The sequence below is a fragment of the Chlamydotis macqueenii genome, chromosome 7, assembly GCF_036417535.1.
Source record: "Chlamydotis macqueenii isolate bChlMac1 chromosome 7, bChlMac1.mat, whole genome shotgun sequence".
Taxonomy (NCBI): domain Eukaryota; kingdom Metazoa; phylum Chordata; class Aves; order Otidiformes; family Otididae; genus Chlamydotis; species Chlamydotis macqueenii.
Genome location: NC_141562.1, coordinates 24282125 through 24293086, shown reverse-complemented (window position 1 = coordinate 24293086; position 10962 = coordinate 24282125). Strand labels below are relative to the sequence as shown.

General features: G+C 57.5%; 1 protein-coding gene across 6 annotated transcripts in view; it reads right to left on the bottom strand.

The window, feature by feature from the left end:
* Positions 1–573: 573 nt before the first annotated feature.
* Positions 574–10962, bottom strand: part of DNMBP (dynamin binding protein) — a 34186-nt gene continuing 23797 nt past the window's right edge. For 4 of the 6 annotated variants that reach the window (XM_086752487.1, XM_086752488.1, XM_086752489.1 and 1 more), the window contains 13 exons: positions 8633–8820; positions 7926–8025; positions 7242–7389; positions 6695–6712; positions 5870–6069; positions 5128–5258; positions 4781–4885; positions 4475–4603; positions 3673–4005; positions 3034–3216; positions 2760–2958; positions 2208–2662; positions 574–1817 (listed from right to left, as the gene is read on the bottom strand). In XM_086752487.1, the coding sequence (XP_086608613.1) occupies positions 1632–1817; positions 2208–2662; positions 2760–2958; positions 3034–3216; positions 3673–4005; positions 4475–4603; positions 4781–4885; positions 5128–5258; positions 5870–6069; positions 6695–6712; positions 7242–7389; positions 7926–8025; positions 8633–8820 (2375 nt within the window). In that variant the 3' untranslated portion in view covers positions 574–1631. Of the gene's footprint in view, positions 1818–2207; positions 2663–2759; positions 2959–3033; positions 3217–3672; positions 4006–4474; positions 4604–4780; positions 4886–5127; positions 5259–5869; positions 6070–6694; positions 6713–7241; positions 7390–7925; positions 8026–8632; positions 8821–9097; positions 9225–10962 lie in introns of those variants that run through there. The other 2 variants (XM_086752492.1, XM_086752490.1) reach the window with 2 other exon arrangements.

The window sequence follows — 10962 nt, the reverse complement described above, 5'->3', positions numbered from 1 at the left end:
ACACAGACACAGAAGACACAGACACAGAAGACACAGACAGACACACAGACAGACACAGACACACACACACACACACACAGGCAGTCCAGCCTGGGTGGTGCCGCTGGCAGGGGAATTGGAGAAGCCAGGGCCTGCCTGCCTTCACACACACACACGCACGCACGCGCGCACACACACACACAAAATACAGTGCTTACTGTTGAAAGCTGGGAGCTGCAGCACTGACATGGGCTGCCAGCATGCCCGTCTGCACGCTGCTGCCGCCCACCCCCGTCCAGCAGCGCAAACCCCTTCACCGCAGCTGGTGGCAGGAGGGACACAAGCTACCTGCAGCTCTGGCTGAGTCATGTTGCAATCACTTCATCTTAATGAAGAACTTTCCTTTGAGGGTTTCCTAGTGCCTGCGCTGCAGCTGGCACAAACACCAAGGCAGAGGCACGCTGGACCCCACTGAAATGGCAATATTCTTCCTGGCCCTGCAGGGTCTGCATGACTTCTGTGGGCTTTGTCCCCCCACCAGCCCAGCACTGACCAGGCACTCCTCTTGGCTCTCCCCACACTTGCACAGGCACCTCTTGTACACTTGGACACATCTTTATTTACAGAGCAGCAGTACAGGGGATAGATACAAACATCGCCCCAAGAGAAGGGAGCCTCCCTCCCTCAGGGCACAGCAGCAGCGGGTAAGACACACCACTCTGGCAAAGGGCGCCACATCCCTCCCAGGGCAGAGCTTGCCCTCCCAGAACATCAGCACCATCTCCCGTGCCCTGCAGGAAAGCATAGGTGAGCCAATCCTGGTCAGAGTCCCCAAAAAATCAGGCTGGAGGAGAGCCTGTGCTTTGCCTTCTGCCCTGCCACAGCCCAGAGCAGCCAGTTGGGCAAGTCAGTGCAAAGACGGGTCTTGGGCACTGGAGATACTGCGCTGACAAGGGAAGATGGCGTTCTGGGCCTCTGGCTCAGCTGGGGAATGTGAATTCGACAGCTGCTGCTAGCAGCAGAGCTTGGAGAAGCCTGAGCCCCTTGGAGACCAAGTATGGGGATGAAGCACCCACTGGGGGCTCTGCTGTGGGGGCTTTCAGAGGCTGGGCCCATCCCAGCCCTGGAGCTCAACTGCTCCCAGCAAACCTCAGAGCTGCTGACCCAGGCAGTGTGTAGATGTTGCACGCTGGGGTCCTGCACAGACAGGTGAGACCAGGCTCCTGCTGCTGAGAAGGCACATCCACAGGGCCCAGGTTGCTTTTAACACTAGTTGGCTAAAGATGGACTCCAGCAACTCAGTATTAGCCTTCCACAATTTAAACCCACAGCAGCTCCTCAGAGCCTTGGTCCAGCCTTACCCTCCTGGGCCATGGCCCTGTGCTTTGCCCCCCTGCTCCCAGCTGACATAGGAGGCTCAGACAGCACAGGTGAACTCACCCCCGCTCTCACGCAAGCTGCCTGTTTCTGCCTGTCCTGCCAGCCCACCTGTCCTCTTCCCAATTGCAGCCAACACGATGAGGCCCAAGAGCACTGCATGGCTGCAAGGAACGGAGCCTCACGGTGAGCAGTGGGGGCTGTGGGGCTGGCCAGTGAAGCCCTGGCAGTCCCGGCAGGAACAAGGCACGAGGTGCAGGCTCTGGCCCGCCACCTCACGTATACTCTGTCTTCCGGATGTAACTGGAGGGCACGTAGCCCTGCTTCCCGTGTGCCTCAGCCAGCCACCACTCCCGATTGCCCGTGATGTCCTCAAACTGCAGGATCCTGAGTCTCTGGTTAGCTGACACACTCAGCTCGTTGGTGTTTCGGCCTTTGAAGGTGTAGAGAGCGTAATAGACCTGCCAGGCAGAGGGAAAGAGGGAGAGCATCAGCTGGATGGTCACGCCACACAGCCTCACTGTCATGTTGCAGAGCTCGTGCGCACAGCACTTTGCAGAAAACGAAGGCACACGGCTAGGCTTTTATTCCTCCTCCAAACAGCGACAGCCCCAGCTCCATCCCCATCCCGGCCTCAGCAAGAGTTGCCCCCACCTGCCACCCCCACTTGCAATCTAGTTCTCTGCGTCTGTACCTCCACTGCTAGAAGAGGAGGTCTCATCCTCCACCTCAGCCCTTTGGGACAGAACACCCTCCACGTCCCACCTCGCCCTGGCTGCTGCCAGGGAGAAGGATGACTCAGGCCCCACTGAAGAAAGGGGGTCAGCCCTCAGCATCCTCAGACAGCTCACCTGGTTGCCCTCTGACTCGCTGCTCTCCAGCCCAGAGTCCCTGTCCTCCACCGAGGGTGCAGGCCTGAGATGCGTTTTGGTGGGGTGCCCATTGCGAGAGCCAGGGCTGCAGCCCAGCTCGGGGCGGCTGTAGCGGCGCTGAGACGTCACTGTACCAGCCTCCAGCGGGGCTGTCCTGTCACCAGAGCCAAGCTGGGGGAGAGAGGGGGAGTCCGTCTCTGAGGGGGGCTGCGAGGACTGGTACAGGTCTGCTGGGAAGGTTGAGTCCTGCAGGGGTTTCTGAGTGAAGGTGACGGCTGCCCCACTGGGGCTGAAGGTCAGCATGGTGTTGCTGTGGGGAGAGGAGCTGCTGTGCTCTGACTCATTGGAAGAGTGGCTGGCCACGGAGACATCCGACTGGCTGCGGCGGGGGTTGTAGGGCTTCAGAAAGGAGCTGTACACAAACCCCTTGGTCACTGCAGAAAGGGAGAAGAAGTGAGCTCAGATTGAGGTGCAGGGGGACCAGAGGAGGGGAGTTGTAGCAGGCGCCAAGGGCAAGGAGCAGCCACCTACCCCCGTTGTCTATGAGCCAGCGATTCTGGCTGCCCATGGGGTCCTTCTTCTTGATGACACCCACGATGTCTCCTTCCAGCAGTGAGACATCCAGGTCTTGGGCAGCATTGAAATTGCGGTCTGCCTGGAAGAGACTGTCTGGGGGATAGCGGGCCAGCAGGGCAGCTCGGATGTCATCCGACTGCAGGAGGTGGCTGGGCTGCAGAGGAGCAAGATAGGCATGAGTGGTCATCCTGGGCTCTGCAAGCCCTGACACGGGGCAGAGGGAACTCACCAAGCCAACAAGGGGCTGCCGCCGGGCAGACTGCCGCTCCACACTCTTCCTTTCAAAAGGTTTCTTGGGAGCTGCCTGGGACTCTGGGAAGAAGGTGAAGGCTTGGAGCTGCTGGAGGACTCGACTGTGCTCATCCTGGAAGATGGCAATGAGGTTCCCCTCCCTGCCAGACACCTTCAGCAACTGTAATTAGAGCAGGGTTGGGGGTCATGGTTAGGCGACAGCTGCTGGGAAAAATGGCCAAGAGCTACAGCAGAGACCATGCCAGCTCCCAGGCCAACTGGGGCTCTGAGCCCTGCCCATGACTTGTATCAGGCCCAGATTTGCAGTCTTGTCTGGACCCAGCTCTGAGTGGTCCCCAGACTCAGGATCTGAGATTCTCCCAGGCAAATGCTCTCCTCTCACTGCTCCAGGAGCAGACAGAGCCTCCACCACCTCCACCCACAACTGCATTGTGACCCTGCAATCCCCGCCCTGACAGCATCCCACAGGAGTCCTCCCTAATGCACTCAAGGCATGAAACTCCAGCAGCAGCTTCCCTGACAATGGGATGGGTCCCAGAGAGGCTCGGGGACAAGCTTTGTGCAGAGATTAGCACTGCAGTGAGCCCAGAGTGCTGGCTGTGTTCAAGGAACCCACCGACAACAGGGGTCTCAGCTCCTCCAGTGCCAGGCGCACGAAGTCGCAATGTGCCTCGGCATAGCCCCGCACGCAGCTGGCAAACAGCTCTTTAGCGAAGCGCAGGAACTTGGGCAGCTCATCCAGCAGCTGGGCATTAAGAGCCTCGTAGTTGTTGCGGGCTGACTGCAGCTCCTCCAGCGTTCGTTTGTCCTTCAGCTTCTCTGCTCGCTCCGTGCAGTTGTGGAAATCGAGGAGCTTGTCGAAGCGTTTCTGCACCAGCTTGTGGGGCCCCGCAAACATGCTCAGAAGCTGGTTCAGGGGTGAGCTCACCAGCCGCTCCGTCCGCTCTTTCTGGTGTGCAGAGATAGAGGGAGCAGGTGAGACAAGGTTCTCCCTTCTGCCATGCTGTGAACACCAGCAGCTCACTCTCCAGCACACAATTTCCCCGGGACAGAATAGGGTCTATCTTCCCCACAGCACCCACCAGACCTCCAGAGGTCCCTTCCAACAGGAATTATTCTATAATCTTATGTAAATGTGCCAGCATGGGCAACGCTATGGGAAGTACCTGAACCACTCAGAGAGCTGAAACGCTTCAAGTAGGGCTGATAAATGCGTATCTAACACGCGTGCTCAATACACATCATAAACCCACAGGCATCAAAGGCCTCAGGAGGGAAGAGCTGAACAGGGGTGCTCACACCCCGCCCAGGCTGTGTTACCCTCCCTGCAGCCTCACAGCGGCTGCCCATCTGCAGCAGGCCCCCAGGGAGGGCCCCAGAGGGGTGCCCCCAGCATGTGAGAGCACAGCCTCACTCACAAAGTTGGAGAAGAGCTGGTCGCTGATGAGACGATTCACTTTCTGGAACTGGTCCAGGTCCCCGCTGCCCTTCTCTGTGCACAGGTCCCACATGCTCACTGCTGCCAGCGCCTTCATGCAAGCCGACTCCTGCACCAGGGACAGGCAGTCAGCACAGCCATGCTTGCTGTCCAGGAGAAGAGCACCTCCCAGCAGGGCTGAGGTCAGGAGCACAGGCCAGAGGCACTGCAGGTACACACCATGCAGGCAGGAGGGGCAATGCGCAGCAAGCCCCACCGGTTAGGCATCGCATCCAGACTGACTCACCCGGACGTGCTGCAGGTAGAGGGAAAGGTCCCGGATGAAGGACTTGATCAGCCGCTCTTGCATCCGGAAATTTTTTTCTGTCTCCTCAAAGGCTTCGTCTTTCAGCTATGAAAGAAAAAGTCTCAAGGGAGGCAGAGCTGGACTCCACCACCTCCCAGAGTGTGAGATGTGGGGCCTCCTGCCCACAAACTGGACAGCAGAGATGGGTGGTTCAGACCCTAAGCTCACTCTGCCTTGCTGGCTGAATCAGAGCTACTCATCAGGGAAGGGATGTGAAGAGACAGCAGACACCACCACCTCCTCAAGCACTGCAGACTGTAAGTGCACCTGCAGCTGATACACATTACCTGGGGTGCAAAGCCTGTGAGATGCTTGAGGTGACTGCTCACACGGTTGGATTTCTTGATGATAGAGTGGAAGTTGAGCTTGGAGATCTTCTCCATGAGGCTATCCTCATCCCCTTTCCGGTATTTTAGCACTGAAGAGATTGATGTAGAAATCAGAACCCTTGTCAGCACAACGCCCATGTCTTACAGTGCCTCATCAACAACTGCCTTGCTGGCTCTCCCCTTCCCTAAGCCTCTGCAATCCCAAGTGCCCCTCCTGCTCCAAGCAGAAGGCTTGACAGGAGACCCCAGAAGGCTCTTGCAGCCAGCACCTCTGCAATTGTGTCCTGTCTAGAGATACACCTTCAAACTTAGTCTCTAAATCTCAGTGAGACAGAGGCTGCCCTAGCAGATTAATTCCCTATTTGTGTTGTTTAAAATTGCATTTTTAAACTTTCAAATACACATTCTTTTGTCTTATCATTATTTTTGTTTTCAGTTGATAGCCATGTGGTGGTCAGCAACTGCATAAATTTCCTATTTCTATATCACCAGAAATAGTGAAAGTTAGATGCGTACCGTGTTACACTGTGTATTGTATATCATGCTCAGATTTTTAAAATCTACTGCCCTGCTGTGAGGGCACAGTCTATCAGGGCAGATTCGCTCCATGACTGTGGTTGTCAGCTAATGCTCAGGAGCAAACAGACACCAACTTCAGCACGCTCACTCCTGTCCCTTGCTCCCCAGTCCAGCTACTCACCCAGGTCCTTCCTGCGCTTGTATTCGTTGATGTTGACGTTGATTTCTTTGACTGCGAGAACAGCAGCTGTGAGCGGTGCCTTGTCAGGGTGACCCTCAGGGGTGGCGCTCAGCAGCTCCATCAGCAGCAGTGGGTACCGCATCACCCTTTGCACCGGCTTGATGAGGAAGGAGCCCAGGTTAATGTAGTTTGTGCAGCCCCTGGGAAGTTGGGACAAAGAAGATGCACCGGGTTTCAGTCCAGCTCAGACACACAAATTCTGTCCACTCAAATGAACCCCAACTTGACCCAGAACACCAACACCTCAAAATCTACCGCATTCCCTAGGTCACATCTCCAAACACACTGCACTCCTGAACCCCCGGAATCTCAAATTAACCCCCGATTTCCAGACCTCACGTACACCAGGTCACCCTTCCCAGTCAGGATCCTTTCCATCACCAGACCCACATAAGCACCCACACTTACCAGAGCACCACCTGCTTCAGACTCTGTCCCACCACCTGACTGTCCAGATGTGACTCCCAGTGCAGGACACACTGATTGTGCTCAAGACTGCAGCCTGCACAGGGCTCTCCTGGCTCCTTGTGACTGACAACTCCCAAAACCTTTTTCTTGCCCAAAACCTCCCCTCACCTCATCACCTGCCTGTGTAGCCCGCTCATTGCCTCTGCTGTGATCACGCCATTCTTCCCAGCCATGCCTCCACAAGGCAGCATTAGGGCCCCTGACATGCACCCAGCTGGTGGCAGGAGGTTAGTTACAAGGGAGCAGCCAGGCCAAGACAGACAGACAAGCAGGGACTAACAGGAAGGATGCACTTACCACTCACTGTACAGGCTCCTGCCGGCCCACAGAGTGCCAAAAAGCAAAGAAAAGCAACCAATTAATGGGGTGGCAAGGCGTGCAACTCCACAGCCAGTGCCTTCGCCCCGCCCACAGTGATGCTGCCAGGGCAGTGGGCAGCCCTGCCCCCCCAGAGCAGCAGCTGGTGCTGACAGCTCCTGGGGCATTAACCTCCACAAGCTGGAGCCCTGGCAGTTGCTGAGCCAGGCAAAGCGGCTCCTTCCTCACCAGCCATGGTGGGGTAGGACTCGGGGAACAGCAGCCCTCGGTCCAGGACACGCCACCTTCTCTGTACCTTGCTGGCTCCTGCTCAGAGTTTAAGGGAGCCTACAGGTATCCCAGCACCTGTGTGTTGGAGCAGGGGGGCATTTGAAGCCAAAGCCTGGTCAACTATGCAGTGACACAGCCAGCTCCCCTCGCCAGGTCACCACCTGAACTGTCCAAGCACTACTGACAGAGGGGCAGAGATGTTGGAATCTGATCCCCCTACTCCAGCCCAGTAGCTGCCACAGCCAGACGCTCCAACCTGAGGCTATCCAGTAGGTCCAGGAGTAGTTTCTGCATCTTCTCATCCTTCTCATAGGTTTCCAGCAGTGCGATGGCCTCATCATGGTTCTGGCAATACACTCTGTAGACGCTCTCCAGCTCTGCACGCTGTGCCAGGAACACTGGCCCTGCACACAGCAGCAAAGCAGGGCTTCAGTGTCTGCTGGTCCCCACCTGCCTCCAACACTGGCACATCTCACGGTGAGATGCCCAGTGTCCCCCTTCCACACACACAGCTCAAGAAGACAGTGTTACAAGAGCAACGAGGACACCCTCTCATCACCCATTAGCACAGAGAGCTTGGTCAATCCAGCTCTCCCAGGCATGAGGAGTGGGGACACTGGTCACTGGAGTGACACGGAGAGCAAAGGCACAGGTTGCCCAGGGCCTGAACAGCAAAAGCTGGCAGTGCAGGAGTAAGGAGTGGGGTTCCCTTTGAGGCAAGGGGCCACGGAGGGCCATGCGTACCATGTTCCTCAGCACAGTGACTCATGGGGCAACATAGATCTCCTTGGCTTCGCTGGTGGACTGATAAGCAGACATAAGGACCAGCAGGGAGGAAGCCCAGCCTCAGTGATCCTCTCCCACCATTTAAATGGTTCTGCCCCACCACCAGTAAAGCTCATCCCACCCCACTGAGAAAAGGTAACAGCAGAATTCATACCGATGGCATCGGAAGCCTCCAAGGTGGACAGCAGCTGCTTGGAGAAGCTAATTACCATGTGTATGTTTCCAAAAAGACCCTCAAAGTCTATGTTCTGCATCTGGGGAACGGGAAGAGAGATGTCCTGGATGAGGGAACATGTTCCATTCAGACCCAACAACCCTCCCTTGGCCTCCTGCAACCCATCAGTCCTCAGATTCACAGCAGCCACCTGGTGTGACCTCCTGCCATCACAGTGACTTCTGTACTCACTCCCTCGTCCCCCAGCGCACTGAAACTCTCACTTCTTACGCATCCTACCACAGGGTCTTCCTCTTTCCCAGCAATTTCATCCCTGCCTCTCTTCACCGTTATGCTCCCTCTCCTCCCACAAACTGTCCCCATGCCAAGACCCCATACTTTATTTCTTCTGACAATTAATTTAACCTACAAACCAAATGAAGAGGAACATTTAGTGCCCCAGGAAATAAATCTGTGATACTTGCTGCCAGGTTTCTTGCTCTCAGCAACGGTGAGAGCTCAGCAGGATCCCCAAACAGATAAATTATTTCTGTGAGTGCAGTGAGCAGCATCCTGCTCCCCTCACCATAGCTAAATTTCCTCTGTGGGTTCCCGTGCTGCTGCTTTGCCACCTCCAAGAACAACGTGGACTCAGTAACCTCAGCCCATGCCACCAGTGCTGTATCGTAGCCGCCCCACACTCCTACCTGTGCCTGCTGCAGGGGCACCATGATCCTCTCCACGCACATCTCCAGGTCTCTGATATAGTCCCGCTCTGTCTGGAGCAGTTCCTCAATAACCTTGGACCTCTTCTCCAGCATCCTTTGCTCTGGGCTCTCCGTGGCAGCCAAGGACGTCTCCAGGGATGGCGTCTGGGAGGACAGGAGAGTCATCTCTGCAAGACACACAAGGAAGATCAGCATTCTCCAGCGAGGATGCAAGGACAGGAGACAAGTAGCACCTGAACCGTTCCACACGCAACCCGTAAAACTGCCAAACACGAATGTTAGGGAGCAAGATGGAACACGCAAGGACCGTTCTGGAGAGCCCATCCCCGGCTCTCCGTGGCGCGGGGCAGCAGGGAGCCCCCGTTTGCTCCCAGCCTGCCCTGGCAGCACCAGTAACGCCGCAGTGCCCGAGCATCGGGGCAGCAGGCACCAAGCAGCACAAACCTGCTCCAGACTCGTCTCCCAGTGCCGGCCGCGTCCAGACCCCTCTCCTACCCCCGCTCTCCAACTCCACCGTCCCTGGAAACTCCCGAGGGCCGAGCAGGCAGAGAGAGGAGCCCCGCTCCCCTCCTCGCCCTCTTCCCGGCCCGGCAATGGCGGCCGCTCCCTCCCCTCAGACCGGGAACAGGGTCTCCATTCTCCAGCCCCGGGCCATTTCCATCTGAATGGCCGAAACGGCCTCGGGCACCCACAATGGGGCTGCCGGCGGCAAAGCCTGGAGCTGGACCCCGGCGAGCGGCGCAGCACCGGGCCTGGAAGGCCGGGAAGGCGGCGGCCGGGGCGGGGCCCCCGAGGCCTGGCTGGGCTGGGGCCGGGGTGGCTGCATGCTCGCCGTGGGCGGCCCCCCTGCCGTGGCTGGGGGCCCCGGGGCGCGGAGACCCCCTGCACAGCCCCGGGACCTGCTCTGTGCCCGGGCCGCCGTGCTGCCCGCAGCAGGCTCCCGGCCCGACCCCGGCAGGGTGCTGGGGCACAGGCAGCGTGGCTGCCCGGGCTGCGGGGCTGTGCGGGCTGCTGGCCACCCTCCTCTTCCCTGTCCCAGGACCCCGGCAGCGAGTTTTCCTCCTGGTTTTCTGTCCCACCTGCGGCTCCCAGGCTGGCCCAGCCCCCTCCAGTTTTCATTGAGACATTTTATCCCCTAGCAGATTCCTGGGCCCCCGGCACTTTCTTCTCCACCTGCTTGCTTTCAAAAACATATACCCCCTGGCCAAAATCACAGCAACAGTACCCGCAGCACCTCCCCGAGACAGTGTCTGGCCCAGAAACACTCAGATCTCCCCCGTTTTATGGCTCCTTTACAGAACTGAGGCCCACGCCCCCCCCCCAGCCCCCCCCCCAGCCCCTTGCAGCACCCCAGCCTGCCTCAGGTATTTGATTTAAGCCAGTTGCTGAGTTTACAAATGCCTGTCCACTCCAGCCGTCTCCCACGGATCCCCAGCTGCTCTCTCTCAATGCGATTTTATTAAGCGTTGTGGGCTTGTCTCATCTCAGACATTTGTAAAAATATTTTTGCAGGGCAGGCACTTCCAGATCTCCACCTCCATGACCTCTCCAGTTACAGCCTCAGGCAACAGCAACTGAGCCTGGGAGACTCCCAGGGACGCTCAGCAGGGTTTGGGACATATCCTGGTACCCCACCACCCGCCATACCCAGCCCCATGGGACCCCCGTGCTCCCAGCCGCTTCTGCTGAGGTGCAGGCCAGGCCCTGCCCGCCTGCTGGCAGCCCCCAGCCTTGCCCTGCCAAGGGACAGCAGTACCCAGCGGCAGCATGAAACCTGGGATGGGAAATTGCTGCCTCAGCCCAGACATCCTGCCCGCTGCTCTGCCAGGCTGTGGTTTTTGCATTGAAATGGCCCAGGACAGAGAAGAAACACGTCTGAGATGAGACACCAACTCAGCCCATAACTAGCTGAAATCGTGCCACTGCTTCCAGCCCTTCCAGTTGCAGAGCAGCAGCGACAGACACAAACCAGCAGCAGCAAACAGCACCTTCTCACAGCTACCTGGGCTGATGAGGAACCGCTGTGCCTCTTGCACAAAGAGCAACTCCAAAATCAGTCCCCGACACCCCCTCAACCACAGCAAATGGGAAACCCAGCTAAAATGCTGCTCCAAAGACGCCCTTGACACCGGAGGGAAGATACTTGTCTCTCTAAGCAGACATCTGCGGCCTTGCCTTGAAATTGAGCCTGAGGAGAGCCAAAAGGGCCAGCTCTGTGGAGGAGGACTTAGTGGCACAACCAGCACTATATTTAGTAAGCAACTATTGGGAAGAGCAGGCTTCACTGACTCCAACTAGCAAGTGTCCTT